Below are 20,351 nucleotides of genomic sequence, written 5' to 3'. Positions count from 1 at the left end.
TACAAGCATTAAAATAATCTTTACACGCAAACTTAAACAGCATTAGAAATTATTAATGACTGTGTTTTTTTTGTTTTGTTGGTGGTTATGCAGTCAAATCTTTTGGTTTAGATTCTGATGATACTTTTCAATAAAATTAACAGATGAATTCGGATGACAACAAAACCAAATGGCACAGTTCTTGATATGGCAAAAGGTGATTTGAGGGTGGAAAATTAAAACAAAACTTAGGGATCAGATTGCGGGTGAATAAGATGATAAATACTGTGAAAATAAACTAAGAAAAATAATTTAAAAAATAAAATAAAGATAACAAATCAATGTTTTAAATGTTTTATCCTGTGACTGCTGACTTTTTGTGTCATTAAAATATGATATCTTAGTTTCACATATATGAAATGTCCCAAAAAGATCCATGTAAATGTGCTGGCAATACAAAATATTTGAACAGCGCATGGCTATTATTGACTCTGTTTCGGGGCGGGCTGCGGGAGTCATGACGGCAGGTTGGGACGGGTTTTATGTGTGGCTGGCAAATTATTAAATTCCTTAAGTTAATTAAGTGTTATTGTGTAATTTATACCTTAACAGTAAAAATGACAAAAGCAAAAATAAACTCATTGTGTTCAAAAAGCAGCTGTGGGAGCTCATTGTTTTCTCTGTCGCCATAAAACAATACACTTTGTTTTTGTATTGTAACCTGAATAAGGAACTGGGCCCTGACAAAAACACACACAAAAAAAATGACACTCTTGTTCTCGTACCTTCTTTCAGAGTCCATTTAATAGAGCCTGACTTCTTGCTAACAGCGTGCAGGTTTCCATCCAGGGTGGACACAAAAAGCAGGCTTTCAGGAAGGGAAACTGTGCTGGCGCTGCAAAAACCCTACAAAAAAACACAACACAAACATCAAGGTGATGTACTACGAACAAACACATCCTTACTTATTTTTAATGAACACGAATCTCAGAATTAATAAATTAAACTCAGACATTAGCAAGCAGGCATGTGTGGGCACGCATGCTCCCAGTTAAGTCCACAGGTTTGGTCAAAACGTGTGCTCCTGCATTGAGGCTGTGAATAATGATTTCAGCTGCTAATCACTCAGGCATTACTTACCCTCACACACACTTGGATCAAACATTAGTGATATGTTAATGCTAATGCTAATCAAAGAATCCCCACACTAGAAGAACGTGGTCCATTGTCTGCATGGGGCCTGTTTTCATCATCGTCTTGGCGTTGTTAGCATTTGGCTGGAAGGGGGTGGCGTGGGTGAGTCACCCCTGTGCCACCTTGGTCTGCTTTACAAATCAATAAACTTCAAATCAATACCTTACAATGGCAGCTAAAGAGCAAACTAGGAGGGGGCTGATTAACTAGAAAACAGAGGGCAAGTTGCTGGATGAGCTCTCAGAGGGGTCAAAGTAACAGCCAGAGCCGAGGGCTGATACGAGGAGGAGGGTAAACAAACTGGGCATGAGCACGTGTGCATGTTCTGAAATTCTGCATTACACTAGTGCTACAACCAAGCATACCTTATAAGGTTGGTTTGGCTGTTTTTTTTTGACAGATTTCACAATGAAGACAGTGAAGAGAGTGCTTCAGCTTCTCTCTGCACAGATGAATAGTGGGCTGACAGGCCTTATGGGAACCCTTCTTTCCAGAACCTTTTACTGCCCACTCAAATATGTGGCACATGAACAGACATGGGAACACTTGGAGTGGTTCACTGAATGACAGACGTAGACGGTGCAGGCGACAGAAGGCCGATACAATGACAGTCATCATAGATGTACTCAGCAAATGAAGCGAAAACAAATGAACTCATTACCACAACAGCAGCGAAACGACCCAGCCCCATGACTTGGCTTATGCCAAAATTAACAGCACTGTGGGTGATGTGTGCTACACTCACCCACTGTGGAATTCAAAAAACACCGCTCTTGATAACCAAGCTGTGGGCTTCTTATGGTTTTTGGCACCAATGTACAGAAAGAGGCCTGTGAAGAGAAGCCAGCCTGACCAGTCTCTCTGCTTTTTCATATAGAATCTTTCAGATTAAATGCAACTGATACACATGAACTTTCTCAACTAAAAGAGGTAAGGATGCCAGGAGAGCTTTTTTCTGTTCTTTTACATTTTATGCATTTAAATTACGGACAAACATTTTAACATTTGGGGGATTTGCTTACATGCCAAATGCTTTCCTAGGTACACTTTTTAAAAAAAAGGGATTTCTAATTCTTGCAGACTGATTATCTGACATAGCTTATCAGCACTTTTCAGTGGCCTTTCAGTGGTTCCTGTGCCTCCGAACCAGCAGACGGCAGTCATCTGTAATAGTAATTCAAAACAGGAAACCGGAAGACCACTTCACTCTTAACTTTAGCCATTTGTTGACATTTTTCACTTTACTTTTTCATTCATGTGCTGAGCTGAATGGCCAATCAGAGTGATTTAATTCATAGATCATTGAGGTGGTCTGGGCTGCATATGGCCACACTTTAAGCAGTCTGTATGCGAAGTGCCCTTGGCCACATTAAAAGACTGACCACTCAACTGATTTCTTTCTTATTCCACTCCCAACTAATAAGCCAACTTTCTGTTGCTGTCAGCCCAGTTAGTACAAGCTAACACTGCAAGATTAAAAGCAGCAGCTTTTAATCTTACTTTTAATTTTACTCCCACTAACTGTCACTTGCATGGAGCTCACACTCCCACAGCAGTCATGTTATAGTGGCAGGGAGGCAGAAGGGCAGCAGGCTTCAGTGTGCTTGTTTTATGATAAACACAGAAAGAGTGGAGCAAGGAGGGAGTGAGCAAATCAATGTGCTATGCACAGCTTTACAATAAAATAAAATTTTACCGATTTTAAATAGGCTGCGAATGTGCATATAGCAACACAAACATCCCGTGGGTTAAAAACAACTAAGCATTTGGTCTTTGCAAATGGAAATGACGTACATGTTTATTCGTAAACAGCAGGAGGGGAGTGGCATCAGATCAGAAGTGGTCACTCCATGCATGTGGAGAAGCATTTTAATGCATGGTGTGATGAGACAGACGCTGAGTTGTCCACTTGTGATCAGACCACCCAAGACGCACCTCAATACCATGTCTAAAAAAGCTCTTAGAAAAGCTGAGCAGACAGACTTCATTCTCCTGCTGAACCACAACAGTATTGATCAACATCCCTGGCTAATCCCCCTGAACAGTCCCCCGGGGACAGTGCAAGTAGCCCCCACATACAGTATAATAAGTACTCACGCACTCGACTGAGCATTCAGCCACTTTTGAGGAGATAATGAAGGTGGGTGTCGAAGTGCTCATAAGTCAGACAAAAGCAAACCACTAAAGCTAGTACATCTGGCCTGAACATGTGGTATAGAGAGTAATGCGACCACCAGCACCAAATCACTCAGGATGTTCCCCTTGGACACCCAGATTGCGTTTCCTCACGAAACCAAGGTCATTAAAGATGACCAGTGCAACAATCACTTTCTGCATGTGTGTTCTTCAGCTGAAACATAATCGGAAAATACTAGCCTTTTCTAACTGTCCAAACAGAAACCACAGCCAAAATAACCTCACGCGCTGAAAGTTTCAGACTCTCCACAGAAGTAAACTTGGTCCTTCCCCATTTGCCTACTGGTCTGCTGCTTTAGTCTCACATCCTTTACAAGCATTTGTGTCAATATTCTGCACCTGTGACTGTTCCCACTAAGCTGCACACTCACAAGCATCACGCAACTGTACAGGGAGAATCATAACTAACTTGTTTTTCGGCCCCCTGTAACCTCTATCAGGGTTCTTGGTTTCGCAAGCAAATAACCCTCCTGACATCTGTTTGCCTCCCAGTTTTGGACACACACTGACATTCAACAACCGTTTAATATTATAAAGTGTTAGGCTACGGGAACATCTGGTTTACAATGTCAGGCTGTTCAGTGATTAGGGAGGGGAGTTATAAAGATTTTGTAAGACTTCCAACATCGGGGCATTCCCTTTCATTTCCTCATTTTGTGTAGCACAGAAATGTTTAGCTGTTGCGTAAGCGAGTTACATAATACTCCAGAACTGAGAGAAACCAACATCTTGGCAGGTTCTGAGGTCTTCACTTTCTCCTCTACAATGAGGCCAGGCATAGCTTAAAGGGACACTGACTACAATGCTCATGATATCACTGGTAGCAGGCAGGAGTGTCACTGTGCGTTACTGCCTCTTGCATGGCAGCCCAACCTGAACGCAGGACAGGCTGTAACTGGCAGCTTTCCCACCGACTGTACACAAACCCTTTAGTAGTACACCTTCCTTATTACCCCTTTGTCAGGTACCCTCATCGCTACAAGATGGTGAAGTATTGCATCCCGAGCCAACAGTTAAGTGATTTTAGGCTTTAAACCAGAGCATCTGGGCAAAAAGTGTAAAAATGCAATGTCTTAGAAGACAGAGAATTGCTCAGGTTAAGACTAAAGACCCAGACACACCAAACTGACATCAAAGAACGAGTAGGGCCGACTGCTGCATCGCATCAGGTCGCCTGTGTCTCGCAAAAAGTTAGACCTGAACACCCTGGAAAGACTACAGCCAAAACATAAATAACAAGTAAATTACGTGCCTGCGGGAGAGGAAATTACTCTCCATACTAGCAGGCAGCGGTGGTCTGAATTTGTCTTTAAAAAAGGGAAACCCCAAGACAAACAGCACGGATTCAAGACGCTAGTTTGCTAGTTAGCTGACGAGGGACGACGAGTGGCAACAGTGAAGGAAATGTCGCAAAGACTAGAGTGACAGACAGTCAGTACATTTATCTGATGTTAGAAAAAGTCAAATCACTTTTTAAATCCGACTAAAACTGGACTTTTGAAATACATGCTAACTTTTTAGTCCGACTGAAATTGTACTACAGTAAATCACATTTCTCCAAGTTAGACTAACACACCCAGATAATTCAGTTCAGATTCGATTTATTCTTTCATGTATGCTTCAGTCGAACCTGAACTTGTCTAGGCGTTCTGCATATGCTCCTAGTCGCCACTCCTAGTCTACCCCAAAGTTACTGTAAACAAACTTGAGATTTAGCCTATGGCATAGACCGTGTTATTAAAATGGATCTATATAGCAACTAGCTCAAAGTTGACATATCTCCTCCTACCGTGGCAGAGTCGGACATACTACCGTAAATGAATCAATTCTCACCCAGTGCTTGGACACTTGGACAAAGACAGTAGTCCAATTGAATGGCCTAATCGAGTTATAACCGTAGCTCAACTTATCAGTGCATGTAATCTTACTGACTAATGGCCCGACATTCAACAGTCAATCGACGGCTTGGTGTGTCAGGGCCATAAGAACCAGACAGAGGGCCCCTTCATAGGAGAAAGACTGGGAACATGTGGGAGACATAGAGGGAGGGGGTGACTCAGGCAGCAAAGCCTACAGAAGATGCTCCAACTAATTATGCACCAACTATTGGCATTCATTACAAATGAGCTGACTAGTCGCCATAAAAGTGTTCTAAAAAAATGGTCAGAAAAAAACCCGAGAGGCTGTACACCACTCTGTGTCACCTTATCATGGCTGCCCTCTCTCCTGACAGAAGACGGGCTTTTAAGGTTAGTTTTAGGTTGTATTAAAATGTTATGCCAGTGTAATAGAATGTCAGAAAAAGACTTTGGGCAGTTGCTTTTTGCTGCACAGCGTCTCATAAAAGATTTGTGACCGCCACAAACGGAAAGACATTAACGGTGGGGCTCTATGAGCAACAAGCGTGTGGCTGAATGACCTACAGCCAGATGAATTGGCAGCGTCATCTGAAACACTGATGCACTGTTTAAATGTCTTACTGGCTGTGTCGAGCAGCCACAAAGATTTCTATTTACTGTTTGACCTTACAGGCGGTTATGTGATCATTTCAAGATGCATGCAGGGGAGCGAGACAAATACAGAATATATAAGATAAGAACATGATTGCTTCCCAAATGTAGTGAGTCATATCTCAAATTAGTACTAGCAAGAAAACAAATGATGGTGAGTCAGACTAAAAATAACATGGGTAACAAACCTGTTTTAAAGCAGTGGCTTTTGCATGGGTCACTTATGTGGGAGTTTTCAAAGGAAACAATTGGTAATTGGTATTGGACATTTTCATGACCCTAAAAGAGTAAAAAAGAGACCAATGGGACTGACCTACCAGGCATTAATGCATGCAGCAACATTTTAACATTACAACCTGAAACACGCATTTTTTTAGTATGATTGTTTCGACCACAGATAACTGTGATTGAATTTGCCACGGTTGAAATTTCTGTTTTGTCTATCTATTTTGTTTTCGAGTTTTCCTTCATCTCTTTATTATTTTACTTATTAACATTACAATGATTATCAGTGTTTTGAATCTACCAAAGATCTGTGAAATGTTCTGCTGTTTGGCAAATGTTAACATGTTCTGACAAATAAATAAGAATTTAAACAAAAATTAACCACATGATTTCTTCAACTTTCACTTAGAGGCGAAAATCAGCCTTTAAATTTTAAGGAAATAATACTGCGACTTTTTTTGGTAGATAACTATCAATGTAGATCAATATGAAGATATGATATTGTGATAATATTTTTTGGCATAATGCCCAGACACTTTCCTTACACCTATGTATCTGCAGCAGCAAACAACCTGTTTGCTGCTTGCTTTGTGCAGACAAAAACCACCACAGGAACCAAAATCGCTTATCACACGCCTTGTTACTTGTTATGGGAGGTGTAGAGCAGCAACAGCTTCATGTCATCAAAAACATGTCTTGAAAGTCAATTAGGAAATACCTGTGTGCATGGGGGAATGTGAGAAAGGCAGCAATAAGAGGAGTCTTTTAGTCCTTTATGAAAGTATTCATTAGAGAGTTTTCCCTTCAGGGCAGAATAAAGATGACACAGGCTTGGGGATGTTTGATTTCCTTCACACTCTAAGACACCAGTGAATAGGAGAGATGATTGCTCATAAGTTGATGTATTTCACATTTTAGAGTCATTTTTAGCCACCTTTCTTGTCAACACGGTATTTAAACTGCTCTCTGCGTGCTGTTGCTTCAGTGGGGAGGATGTCACGTGTTGGCCCTCATTCTGACACACTCAGTCAAAGCACAGCCAATCTACTGTTGTGATAAGATAGTGCAAGATAGATTTTTCTAGCAAATGTCTATCTTAGTGCAATTTGAATAGTGTGTACATATAGGCAAAAAGCAAAGAATTAAAATCTGGTTATAGTGGTTATAGCAATGCAAACTGCAGCTAAGGGACATAGTGTAGTCTTAAGTTAGTTATAAGTCAAACAAGGAGTATTAGTGTTGTTATAACGGGCTTGCAGATGTGTGAAGTGAGGCATGAGCGCAATGTGGAAAGAAGCATCTAACACCATTTTTTGTCAACAACACATCCACCTAATATAACTTTATAGCTCTTTCAGTTGTGTGCCTCTCAAGCCCCCAGGAACAACACTAGGCTTTGACGCCAATTTCACAAAGTGCCCAAATATGGATTTAATATACCAGGTCCATCACATATGACCATGGGGCCCAAAAAAAGAGACAAACAAGAGACTTACAATGTGTAAGAGACGTCTGTAAATCACTGGATACATTTCTTTGAGCTTCACAACCACAGCAACTAGTTTCGTTATTCGTAATCGTATTTGATCTATGCAATTCGATAGTCAATTTGCACGATTATAATCATGCCTCATAAACATGTCTATAATAAGTCTGGAGAAGCCATTTTGGTCTGACTTTTATATAATATACATTGCGCGCGCACACACACACACACACACACACACACACGCGCGCGCATGTGTGCATCACTATCTATAGCCTTCATCATCTGTCACCCTTACTACAAGCATACTGTCTGCCAGGCAAAGAGAGGAACCCGAGACATGATAGGGGATTATAAGGCTACTTTAATCTGGTTCTTAGCTGCCGTGGTGTACTAGCTCTGTAGCTACTGTCTTTGCCTGGAGACTTTCTAGGTATCTGGCTCAGTCTCAGCAAGTTATCTGACTCCCATTGCTAGCCTCTAAAGTATAGATCCCATTATCTCTTTAGGATTCCCTTTGGTATACGATGACAATACGGCACAGATTTCTACTTTATTCGAGCTTTCCCTTGCAATGTTTTCGGTAGTTTTCAGTCATTACTTTTGCTACCACATCATACTGCATTTTGATATCTGCAGAGGCAATGAGGTTTGTGTGGTTATTTTGCACTGCCCCAGTTCAGGTTGTGCATGATTCAATCAACCTAACCACACAAAGAATCGTTATGCGCAACAATGTCGGGCTTTGGGAAGGAACTTCTGTAATGAGAGACTACAGATGAAGCACACAGTTTCTGTCCTGTGAACTTCAGGTGGCTGTAGAGATTCAACTGAAGGGGGAGGCTTTCATTAAGTCAAAAAAACATCATGCAAACTTTACCTCAGTGCAAAGACTGCATTTTCTTGCATTGTGCTTCTATATTTACTGTTTGGTGAAAACTTGTCTTCTCTTCAGTGTTGTTTTTGTCAAGTAAATGCCTGCAGTAGTGTTTTCAAAAATACTGATTTACACATACATATGAGATTAAAATATCTGAAACAGTTTCGTTTTCTGCAGTATCAACACACTGATACCAGCTGTGCTTTCTCACTCTGATTGTTGATGTAAACTATAGTCGTTCTACTGTTCTCTGTTTCTAACAAGAAAAGAAAAAGTCATCTTTGTCATGTTATAACTTCGTTGTATTTATCTCCTGATAAAAATGGAAAAAATGGAATATCATTTTTTTTTTTAAATATACAGTGCCAAATTTGGAAATTCAACTATTGTGACAATGCTAGTCTACAGACATCTACATCTAGACTGACGAGCCTGATGTCAAGGGACAAAATTTCACCAAGACATCAACCCATCATCTTGGGATATTGAAATGTTGTACAGGTTGTCTTTTCGTGGTATTAGAGACTGTATCACGGTTAAGTGACGTCATTTTCTGAACTTACCAGACTGCTGTAGCTGTTCTGTTATTTCCATTTCCCACATAGTCATTATATCCACATTACTCATGTTTACTTAGAAAAAAAAATCTTACTATGTTAATATTTTGAGGAAGCACCAATAGTCAACCCTACAGGATTGTCTCAATAACAATATACGTACTGGTGAAATGTTTTGATATTTGATTTTCTCTGTATCGCCTGGCCCTGCATCAACTCACTGTCCTTAGTATAAGACTTAAAGGTCGCATTGTGAAAAGTCAGATTTCCATATCTTTTTAAAAACTAAAGCAGGTATAGATGTTATATAAATTTAAAGAAAGTATCAAAATGCTTAGTCCACGGAGAATTACACACAGTGCATATTCAGAAACTGTGCTTTTAAACAAGGCGTCAGGTTTTCTGTGAATTTGTGATGTCACAACCATACTATACAGACCGTCTGAAAGATAAACACTCTAAACGAGTCCTTTTGTATTCCCTGTTGAAATGTTTTGTGGTGTATGTGCATGACATTAGTTCACAGGAGGTAAACATTGACCCAAGCTGCCTTAATTGATTAGTTTTAAGCTACTAAAGACCAACCCCCCTTCCAAAAAAATCATTATCATTTTAAGCGTGCACTATATTTTGAATATTTTTACCATTTTACCTTGCTGTCAGACAGTCCTTTACAACAGGACACTGAAGCCGTTATATCCTAAAAATCACACCCCACTGAGAAAAACAGTATTTTTACTTCGCAGAATGGCAGTGGTCGGTCTATCACTGCCTCTATCAGCTATTGTGTAAGGATATGTGGTGAAAATAATCAAAATATAGAGTACACTTACACCCATATTCATTTTTTGTCTAACATCCATGCTGATAGATTTGGTTTACTAAAGACACCAGCAAAGCAGAGCAGCCCATAAAATGAGCAAAGTGGATAGATAGCTTTTACCACCGTGTTTGAAACGTTACCATTACGGCTAAATATGACAATAGAAATAAACATTTCACATATCTCAGAACAACTGCCAGTTTTCTACCTGGAAGCGACTGTTGTTGTTAGCATGACAGACAGAGAGCGATTTACAGGTATATTCAGGCACATAGTATGAGAAAAACAGTGTGTTTTTTGGACATTAAAGCATGTAAACACGTTTGGGTAGAAATCTCAAAATACAAGTGTGAACCTGAATGTGAGCATAATATGGGACCTTTAAGTTTCAACAGTACTAACACTAAAACGCACTAGTTTGTGAATATGATTCTTAGATATTTCTGAGTTGATGAGATAATTTACAAAAAACACGTTTGGGAAGAGCTTAGTCGTAAAACAAAAATAATAAACACAAATCCTCACAGATCCCTAAAAAAAGAGATCCTTTAACCTGCTAACGTTTCTCAGAAAGAAGATGGAGATCGGATTTCCAAACTCTGGATGTTTTTATTACTTTGTGACACTGTAGTGATGATTTAGATGTGTCCTAAGTTGATAGCAAAATGCTGAAAAAGCTGATTATAGGCTCTCTAGAGGGCATTTTGCTTAAAACTAGTGCTTTTCACCGGCGAGCTAGCGTTCATGTTAGCTTACTTCTATCATGGCAAGACAACACGCAGCACAATGACTGAATCAAAGGTTCACTTAATGACAAATATTTTGGCATGAACCTGTTATATTTGTGACACTAAAGTCAGAAAACCAGCCTGACGTTGAGTGAAAAGTGCAGTTTAGCGAGCAACTCCGAGCTAATGTCATCTAACTTAAGCTAGCTTATCCAGCTGGCCCCTCTTACCTTTTGTGGGAAACCAGCGCAGCAAAGCAACGCCAAAATGCACCACAACAGGGCCCGACTGCTCACTCTCCAGTCCATATTTTCTGGTCTCAAACCGGGATAGACAGCTGGTCCGGGCGGCCGTTGACTACATAGAAAACGTGTTTTGGCTCACAACCAGATGTTACGAAATTATTTTAAAGCAACGCTGTAACGTTAGAGGCGCAGCAGTGGACACAACGTTGGATCCGCTTCTTCCTGAAATGAAAAGCGTGGGGGTTGGACTTTGGGATAGATGTTCACAGGAGTGGAGGAGGGGAGATGTAGAGTCAGTTATGAGCCAATGAGAAAAGAGCCCCGGACACCGGATGTACTATAAAAAAAAAGATCCGGGGCATATTTTCTGCACAAGTCCGTTCCTGGAAAGCATGCTCTCAGTAGTCCGGCCAGTTAGGCTCGAATTAATTGCACTTAACATGTCTGAAAACTTGTTTGCATGCGTATTTTCTACTTATTATTATGATACATGATGTAGGTTTGCACGAAATACTTTAATTTTGATAAAGTATCATGGTGCGTTTTGGAGCGGTGGGACTAGGCCGCATCGGCGTGGAAATGCGAAGGTAACTTTTAAGATTTTTTAAAATTATTATTATTATTTTCTACATAAAAATACAATACAATATTATCCATTTACACACGCTAAGTTGTGCTATTCACAGGGCCGAGGATTAACTCAGATCAATGCAGTGTTTTTGAGGTGATTGCACATCCACACGTGGACGGAAGGGTGGTGTGCTGTCAGATAGAGGCCTTTTATGCATGGCAGTGAGTATTTCTTAAATAATTTTTTTTTTAAAAAGACAGATTTTTTGGTTCATTTGTGATGATTTACGTGCGTTAGACTTCTGATGTTCAAATGAAGTCAACATATTTAATCTGACATAACCCACAAGCACCAGTGTGGTGTGTTTGAAAAAATGCTCTCCTAAACATTTTCTATTTTTATATTTTCAGGGATGCAGTGAATTGGTTTTGCAGAAGCAGCATAAGCAGTAAGTATCATGAAAGAGCAGAAAGTGTATAGTAATGGTCATGAATGATGATCCTGATGCGTTAGACTTCTGATTTTATATTGAAGACAATTTAGATCTGACATGACCCACACAGTCTTTAAAAGGATGGTGTTTTAATATCTAAGCTCACACTTGTTTTCTTCTGCAGCAATCAGACAGCGGTGCTCAAGAAATGGACAAGCTACTGCAAGGCGACACTAGGACTCCAAAATTACCATGCTTTTTGATTTTCTCTTACATGCATTTTTGAAGAAGACTTAAGTATATATTGTTGAACTATCAGAATTTAACGCCCTGTTTGAATAAAACATTTGTCAGCAAACAGTGTTGTTCATTTTATTTTACTTGGAAAATGGAGAAAAGGCACTATACTTTTAACCTGAGTGGCCCTTTCCTGTGTGGCCATTCACAAAGGTCAAGAGTAGTGCGAGATTATACATCTTGTCATAACTGGAGTTTCTTGGCAATTTTCCCAAGTCTCTCTTTTAAAGCAAGACACATAATCTAAATGCAGTTCAGAAAAATACCTGCGAAATCTGCACAGATATGTGCTGGGAACTTCAGACATATGAGGATTGCATTTTGCACAAGTAACCGAGAGATTAAGTCCCTGTCGATCCAAATTGTGTTATAAATCTACAATGTAGATATATTAATAAAAATCATATCTTGACAAATAAAGCAATTTAATGTGCATTTAAAAGTGTGAAAGGTCTAATCTTATTGGCTAATATTGAGCTGCAATGATAAGTCAAATTAGCTGATTACCAGAAAATTAAAAAAAAAAATTATAATTGATTAGGCTTGTATTTGCCTTACAAAAATGCCATACTTTTTCTAATAACAGCATCTTTAATGTGATTTTTTTTCTGATATTGTTTTAAATCGTTTGGTTTTTTAAGGGTTATCTGCACCTCTCACAGGTTTCATTTATCCTGCTACATTTATCCATTTTTACTATGTGCAAAAAGTGAAGTGATTTTTTTTTTGTACAGATATAGACGCTCTCTTATAAGAATCGGGCATCGTCCTCTCATCTTATGCTACAACCACAAAGGTGCACAAACTCTTTCCAAGCAAAAGGTTTAATTGATCCACAACGATCAGAACCATAACATTCTGTGACATCACTGAACACGACAGCAATGTTTGACATTTTCATCACTGTGCAAATGAACAACACCGAAAGTCGTGAAAAACGAAGGGCATGTCTTGACAGACACAATAATGGCACAAAGACACTTTCTCTCCTCAACTGATGCAACAAATGTGGTGGCTCACGAAGGAGGAATGTTTTATTTTAAAGGCACTTTCTGCCTCATACACTTTTGCCAACACACATATTTGAACATGTAAAATAACGGTCGCCTATAAAGCAGCCGGGCGTCTTGGCAGATAAAGTTGCTGCTGCTGCTCTAGTTTTAAATGGTGTTATTCCTCTTGAATGTGTACAGTACAGAAAGAAACAGCAAATCAATAAATACGAATTAAAAAAAGAGCATTCATTAGCTGGATGTCTGCTGAGAACATTAAATAATATGGCTAATATCCAGTATGTTATTTATTTAAATAAAACGAGTAGAGTAGGCATATTTCCCTCTCTTTATACATTTAAAAAAAAAAAAAAATCACAAAAGGGATTCAGTCTCCTGCTGTCCAAACTTCGGCCTTCACAGGAACCCGATTGCTTATTTGTCATCATTTACCTCATACAGTAGCCTTCAGACAGGACTGAAAGATTGCTTTGGCAATAAAAACAGTTATTATGTTTTCTCAACTCTGAATATAACATGAAAAGAAGTCTTGAAGCATGTTGCGTAGAAGCACGTCGTCAGTGAATGAGCTAATCCTTGCACAACTAGGGAGCTGCATTCCTATTAATACATTCATCAGACCTAGGCAATGTTCAGCTGCTGTGTTTGCAGATATGTTTTAATTCACCCATCTAAAGTCAGGTTTAGCTCTAATCAATACCACGCGGTTAAAAGCACACAGGCTGTATGTTGTGATAGTGTCCATTGTGGATTTGAACTGACCTAGTGTCCTCGATGGACACAGTGCCGTTGATCTGTTTGCATAAAAGTGCCAGGCGACTGGCACAGGCAGCAGGTGTGGATGGGTGACCAATGAGTTTGATATCCCTGTGAAATGTGTATCAACAGACGCGAGGGCTTTTTCAGCAAAATCAACCCCAAATTTTCACTCAGACACACGCTTATTCAGTGGCCTCAGTCTTCTCATAGTTACAATAAACCACTCTGTAAGAAAAATGTACACTGTACAACTATCATGTTTGGTGCAGCTGTACATCACAGGTATTATGGTTCTTCAGGTTGAATCTGATGGCTGTTTGTTGATCCACGCACATTTGTTAAAGCAGTCTCGACATGCCCTGTGTGTTGTATTTCATCTGAGAATGAATCACAATATCTGATGTCACACATATAAAACTGTGTGATTGGATGACAATCTACGAGTCACAATTCTCCTCCGTTCTCCTGCTTTTAGTCGCCGCAGATGCTTACGAGCTCGCCGACACTTCGCACACTGATTGCACTTTATGGGTGGCATCGGACTGGTGCAACAAAGGGACTGAAACATGGGTAAAAATATTGGTTCAGCCCGTTGCTGCACCTGTAGGTCTCTTGAGAGGGGCGGGGACTTGTCATATTGCCATGGAGATAAAATGTACGTCGCTATGCACTTTGAACAGCAAGTCTTCACATGTCAGAGACCTCAGACTCCTCGTGTTCTGGGTCCTTCAAGGCATCATTTGTCACAGTAACCAAGTTGGCATTAGAACGTGTGTCCATGGCAGAGTGCATTATGGGTAGCCATACATCATCCATGTTTGGCATCACGAATATTTTCTGTGGGAGGACAAGCACAGTCAGCAAGCAAAGTTATCTTAAAGGAACAGTGTGTAAGATTTAGGGGCATTTAGCTGAAGCCAGCAGTTAATTTATTTCTGGTTAAATACAGTAAAAACACAAATAAAGCAGTTTCACATTTCGAATCAGTGTTTCTCCTACACTGTTTAACATGCTGGGGGCAGACCGTTCGTCTGCTAACCTGTGCTAACCTTTTTTCTCTGATAATTTAAGATCCAGACTGGTTTTTAGTATGATCTGCTTTCTTCTCCAAAACAATCATATCAGTGTTTTTCCGAAACGCTCGTTGCAGAGAGGCTTTTAAGTACAGTGGCCGACACGAACATGCAAATGACCCTATCCAGAGCCAGTGTTTGGTTTGTCTCTTCTGGGCTACTGTAGAAACATGGCGCTGCAACAAGGTAATCTCCGTAGACAAGGACCTGCTCACTATGTCCATATAAATGACTCATTTGGAGGCAGTGATAGTTAACTTGCAGCCCAGGGGCCGAATCTGGCTTATAATAGGGTGACCATTGCACCCCCCATCATTTGCTATCTAACAATGAAAATAAACTGATTCACACTGGAATTTTGTACTTTGAATGGAAATAGGGTGCCAGAAATCATAAAAGCCATCAAAATAGAGCTTTTTTTTTTAATTAAAAAAAGGTGCCAGGGAAGGATCTCTAGGACCTCATGACAGGCGCCGGGGTCAGCCGCAAATGTCCTCAAATCCTAGAACCGCCCCGCATACTGCTGACCCGTTTGAGGGTGCTGCAACTTGATTTGCCTCCAGGTAAAAATGAGTGAAAACAGCAAAACATTAAAAAGAGCCATATCATTAATGTTTCTTAACTGGCCCCTGGCTTCTTGTTTTTTGCAGAAATGGCCCTCGGGCAAAGCAAGTTGAGTATACCAGTTCTAAGGTAACGAAAAGAGTCTTATTTTCAGCTGATTGTACACTTAAGTAAATATCCTTATCATATTATATTATATCCCCTCACACTGGGCTTTTAACTTCAACAATAGATCTGAAATATGCCTATTAAAAAGCTATTGTGAGTGTAATGGAGCACAAACTGCAGATTTACATACTTTTGTAACCAAAAGTCTAAACAAAAATGACCTGTGTCCTGAGACTGTAAAAAGAAGAACAAAGATATGAATACATCATCACCCGTGTATCCAAACCTGCACTGTTATGTCTGGAAACAAATGAGGCCTGAGTGTGGCAGTTGCTGAAAGCCAGATGTATACACTCACTCATAAATGACAACAGTGAGCACTGCAGCACTGCATTTAACTGGAGGGAAGGTTTAGGGGGGTAGTACGTAATAATAACCCGCAGAGGAGTCAGGCAGGGATAAATGTAGATGTTTTGGACCTAACAGGAACAGTAGTTTGCAGGTGTGCTTCTGGGCAGTTATCTAGAGGCAGGCGTATCATTACTTTGGATATAAATGAGGGGGTGGGAAAGCCACAGGGACACTGCTTTGAAGTAGATGTAAGTGGGCAGCCATAAATTCATCCTATAGTCCCTAAATTCTCACCCTAAAACATCTACAGGGACATTTTCTTTTTTTCATGACTAAACTTGCACCCTCTCTCTTTAAACCACACCAAAGCTGATTAACACCCCGGGATATGACATTACCTACTACACAATATAGACAGTGTAAATAAATTATATTTGTGGCATGTTTTTCTCAGTGTATACCTGAAACTCCTGGTCCAGTTTCTTCTCAATCCAGTCGGTCACGTGAACTAAAGTTACCTCCCTCTCACCCAGTTTAGGCCGTGCTTTCAGCTCCAAGTGAGGCGGACTCCGAAAACCGTACCTGACAGCCAAGAGGAAACATTCATTTAGGAAACGATTTAGACAGACTCCATGAAAGCTGCTTTTTTGGTTTATGTCACAAAATTCAACACATTTTCCAATTTGGCAACATAAGACACTTAGTTGAGGAAATGTGCAACACAGAATAACATTGCAATGACGCCTTTAGATAAGTGGTTCTTGACCTTTTTTGGCTTGAGACCCCTTAAAATGAGGCAAATTCTACTTCTGACCCTGCGTCGTAAGTTGTGGCCTCAGTGAGTGCATGGTTTTTAAGCACTTTATTGATTTTTCTGTTAGTGTTGAAGGAGTTTTAGAGGCTTAAAGATGTGAAAAGTATCCAGTACTCACATGACAAAAAAAGGAAAAATCCTGAAATATATGTTTTTCTTTTTAAAAATGATTTTCATTATCTGGTGATTGTTCTTGCTACTGTTTCAGAGATCCATCTCATAGCTTGTGAACCACTGCTGTAGATGCTGATTAAGGTGATCATCATTATTATTATTATTATTATTATCCCTAAGATTGTCTTAATAATTATGTTAAAAAACACGCAATTTATACTCCAGGATTCAACATGTTTCATGAAAGAAACACACCTTTGTGTCCTAAATTCTAATGTGTTATTTTGCTCACTAGTTTTATTCTTTCATTACAAGCATGGCTGTATTTGCCCAGCAGAGGGCACTCAGTAATATTCTTCAACCAGGACTCTCATACACTCCCTGACTACATCCAACAGGCTAAAATGCACTGCTTGAACATACCATATCCTGTCCGTGGGGGGAGGTGGGATGTTGACAGCCAGCGTCCCGCGGCACTCTTGCACCTCCACTGTGAGCAGCAGGGGCGTATTGGACACCTCCTCCATCTTCTTCTTAATGAACTCTGTCTCTGTGGCTTTCTGGAAGTACTTCGACTTGGCTATCTTGTCCACAAAGCGCATGATCTTGCTGGGCCTGTGGCCTCCCACATAGCTACGTGAGCAGAGGATGGAAACAGAGGAGGGGAGGCGAGGAGTGAGTCAGGTTCATTATTTATTCATACCAGCATCTCTTGCTACTCAGCACCCACGATGGAGGGGAGTGACCAGGTGCTACATTAAATCAGCAGCAAGCTTTCGAACGTGGGACTGAGTGGGTGGGTGGACTGAAAGGGCAGAACAGTCTGTTTCAAAACAGCAGTGTGAATCTGTTTTTGCCCATTTTCAATTCAGATACCTGATGATGTTGTTGTAAAGAGACATTCGCTCACCCCTCGGCTCCAGGAAGAATGGCTTTGTCACTGAGGAGTTCTGGGGGGTCCTCCTCATCTGACGAGCCGGCACTAGACGATTCCTCATCGCTGTCTGCCAGACAGTATGTCCGTGGCCTGGGCCTGTCACACACACATAAACACTCACTGTTGCAAAACCATTACCAGTTACAACTTATTCTCATTAAATGCATGCTGACTGATTTAATAACTAAAATGGAAGGAGTGTCTGTATGTCTGTCCTTCAAATTTCTCGACAGCCATTCATCAGATCAACTTCACATTTGGCAGGTGTATAACTAAGGACCCAGACGAGTGCAGTGTCGAGTGCAAGCTGTTGATATCTAAGGCACATATTTGTAAGATGTGTGTTTTGTACACACTGTGTAGTGTATTGAAAGTGAACCCATTTAACTGTTCAATGTATCTTCATACAACAGTTTGTATAATATCTTATGAAAATGCACACACAGCAGTTCAGATGTTATCTGATGAATTAGTGGCCTACAAATGACATTACACACTTAAGTGTAAAGTAATGTAGGCTAGGTTTAGGAGAAGAAAACTTGATGACTATGCACTTTAAAATAACTCAAAGTTTGCTTCTTTTCACACGAATCCCATAGGGGAAAGTCCTATGTTTGTTTGACCCTTCCACCACCCCAACCTACCTCCACCTTAGACAGACTTTCAGTCTTAAAACTACTCACAGTAGGGTTGCAATGGTATGAGATTTCACAGTACAATTACCATCTCAGAAAATATTGCGGTTTAATGGTATCACGGTATTACATAAGTATTATTATCAGTCAGAATGACCTTTCAAGGAAGGAAAACAGAAGGGTTAGTTTTGTTTTCCTTCCTTGAAGGGTCATTCGTGACGTGAAACCATGTTATTTAATGGAAGCATGTGTAAAAAGTCTCCCTTTTGAAAATAATTAAAATAAAGCTGAGATTTTCCATCCAAATGCATTTCTTTTTCAATATCGTAGATAAGGAAATAACGGTATGAAAAATCATCAACTTTCCTATCACAGTATACCTTAAAAAAGTATATCTCTGCAACCCTGGAGACGATGTACCTTAAAATAACTCAGAGTTTGCTTGTTTTAAGACGAATTTCCTGACCTTTCCACCACCCCAACCGACCTCCTTAGACAGACTTTTGGTCTTTATACTACATCTTTCTTTACTCCTGTACGTGCATTGGTTATGCTGCCTTCCCAAGTATGTGGATTATACATGAATTACTGGCTCATGATTTCATGGGTTGGCACATTACCTTTCATAGGCGTAAGTATGAACAGTGCATGAGAACAGCCTGAACTGCCAAACAGCATGCTTGGTGGCCTACATCTCACTTTCCATTGCTTGCTCCAGTAAATTCAAAAATAGATGAAGACATAGAGACCGGAGATTTTACATGGTAGCAAACTCAGTCATTTCAAGCATCAGCAATGAACCTTTCTATATGTACGTTTTTGGTCCCAGAAATAGCCTTGGCTTCATTGAGGCCATAAAATTTCTGTGAGTTTTTGCACCCAAATGACGTGTATACTCAAGCACTTCTAGAGGACGCAACTATGTCATGGAAGGTGTTTTATTCATAGGACCCAAGTAAGCACAGTGTTGAGAGTGAAGTTGTTTAGATAATAAGTTCTTGAGAAAGCTGCCAGCAAAAATACCAGAGGTCAAGCAATCAGCCCATTAGAAAAAGGCACTTTTTGAACAGGCACTGCACTAGTCTCTGATGATTCACCCAAGAAAATAAAGTTTAATCCTGAACAAAATGTGTTATTTCAGTGACAGGCATCTACGAGCATCTATTCCCAAACTCACCAGCCATTCGACAAATCCACAGTGGTAAGCGTCCAGAGAGAGGATTCATAAATTAAGAGAAGGGAGGAAGAGCCAACAGACAAATGGTAGGAAATTGTGAAAAAACAGATGTGACAACTACTACGGTTCTAAATGCAGTTATCATCCAGCTCAGAGCTGTTTGTTTAGCAGGAAAGTTAATCCTTTAAACATCCTATTTTGGCCTAGTCATTGAGAATTTCAATCATCAAATGCATACAATCACTCTCAAAAATCTGTGAGACATTTTAAAATCAGACTGAATATCAGACTTGGAAATCAGACGTAACTGAAAGCCTCACCACTCTTTTCCGTGCTCGCCGAGCCCCTCGCCCTCCTTCCCCAGACGGGCCAGGTTCATCTTGGTCTCTAGTGTCATGAGAAAGGAGCCCGTGTAGGAGACCTCCAGATCAAACCACAGACCTGGACAGATAGTGAGGGAAACCATAAACTCATATTATGTTTCAGTATTAAAATCAGGCTACTTTACATCTCAGATAATACCACCTAAAATAAAAAATAACTGACTCTAAATGCTATTTCTGTGAGTAAACAAGAACCCCTGCTTGCTGTCTAATTGCTGTGAGCTCTCCTGCAGAGCCGCCAGGAGGAAGTCCTATCATCTAGGAAACACTGGAAAGGTCAGCTCTGGAGCCTTGGTGCC

General features: G+C 40.2%; 2 protein-coding genes and 1 long non-coding RNA gene across 5 annotated transcripts in view; 1 reads left to right on the top strand and 2 right to left on the bottom strand.

Moving 5' to 3' along the window:
* Positions 1 to 11,043, bottom strand: part of ern1 (endoplasmic reticulum to nucleus signaling 1) — a 29,753-nt gene extending 18,710 nt beyond the window's left edge. The window contains exons 1-2 of the mRNA XM_088069449.1: positions 10,809 to 11,043; positions 765 to 885 (exon numbers count right to left, since the gene is read on the bottom strand). Coding sequence (XP_087925575.1) covers positions 765 to 885; positions 10,809 to 10,886 — 199 coding nt within the window. The 5' untranslated portion in view covers positions 10,887 to 11,043. The remainder of the gene's footprint in view (positions 1 to 764; positions 886 to 10,808) is intronic.
* Positions 11,044 to 11,197: 154 nt separating this feature from the next.
* On the top strand, positions 11,198 to 12,185 carry LOC121956087 (uncharacterized). The gene is made up of 4 exons (XR_006106667.2): positions 11,198 to 11,410; positions 11,510 to 11,615; positions 11,805 to 11,842; positions 12,012 to 12,185. It is a non-coding gene; the product is annotated as an uncharacterized LOC121956087 (long non-coding RNA).
* Positions 12,186 to 12,932: 747 nt separating this feature from the next.
* tex2 (testis expressed 2) overlaps positions 12,933 to 20,351 on the bottom strand; it is a 41,253-nt gene continuing 33,834 nt past the window's right edge. For 2 of the 3 annotated variants that reach the window (XM_042504771.2, XM_042504770.2), the window contains exons 9-13: positions 19,990 to 20,110; positions 17,831 to 17,953; positions 17,344 to 17,553; positions 16,454 to 16,574; positions 12,933 to 14,733 (exon numbers count right to left, since the gene is read on the bottom strand). In XM_042504771.2, coding sequence (XP_042360705.2) covers positions 14,584 to 14,733; positions 16,454 to 16,574; positions 17,344 to 17,553; positions 17,831 to 17,953; positions 19,990 to 20,110 — 725 coding nt within the window. In that variant the 3' untranslated portion in view covers positions 12,933 to 14,583. The remainder of the gene's footprint in view (positions 14,734 to 16,453; positions 16,575 to 17,343; positions 17,554 to 17,830; positions 17,954 to 19,989; positions 20,111 to 20,351) is intronic. The other variant, XM_042504772.2, reaches the window with a different exon arrangement.

The sequence above is a fragment of the Plectropomus leopardus genome, chromosome 18 (genome assembly GCF_026936395.1).
Source record: "Plectropomus leopardus strain MGB_pleo_1.0 chromosome 18, ASM2693639v1, whole genome shotgun sequence".
Lineage (NCBI taxonomy): Eukaryota > Metazoa > Chordata > Actinopteri > Perciformes > Serranidae > Plectropomus > Plectropomus leopardus.
The sequence above is the reverse complement of the archived record's forward strand: the minus strand, read 5'-3'. Positions and strand labels throughout refer to the sequence as shown.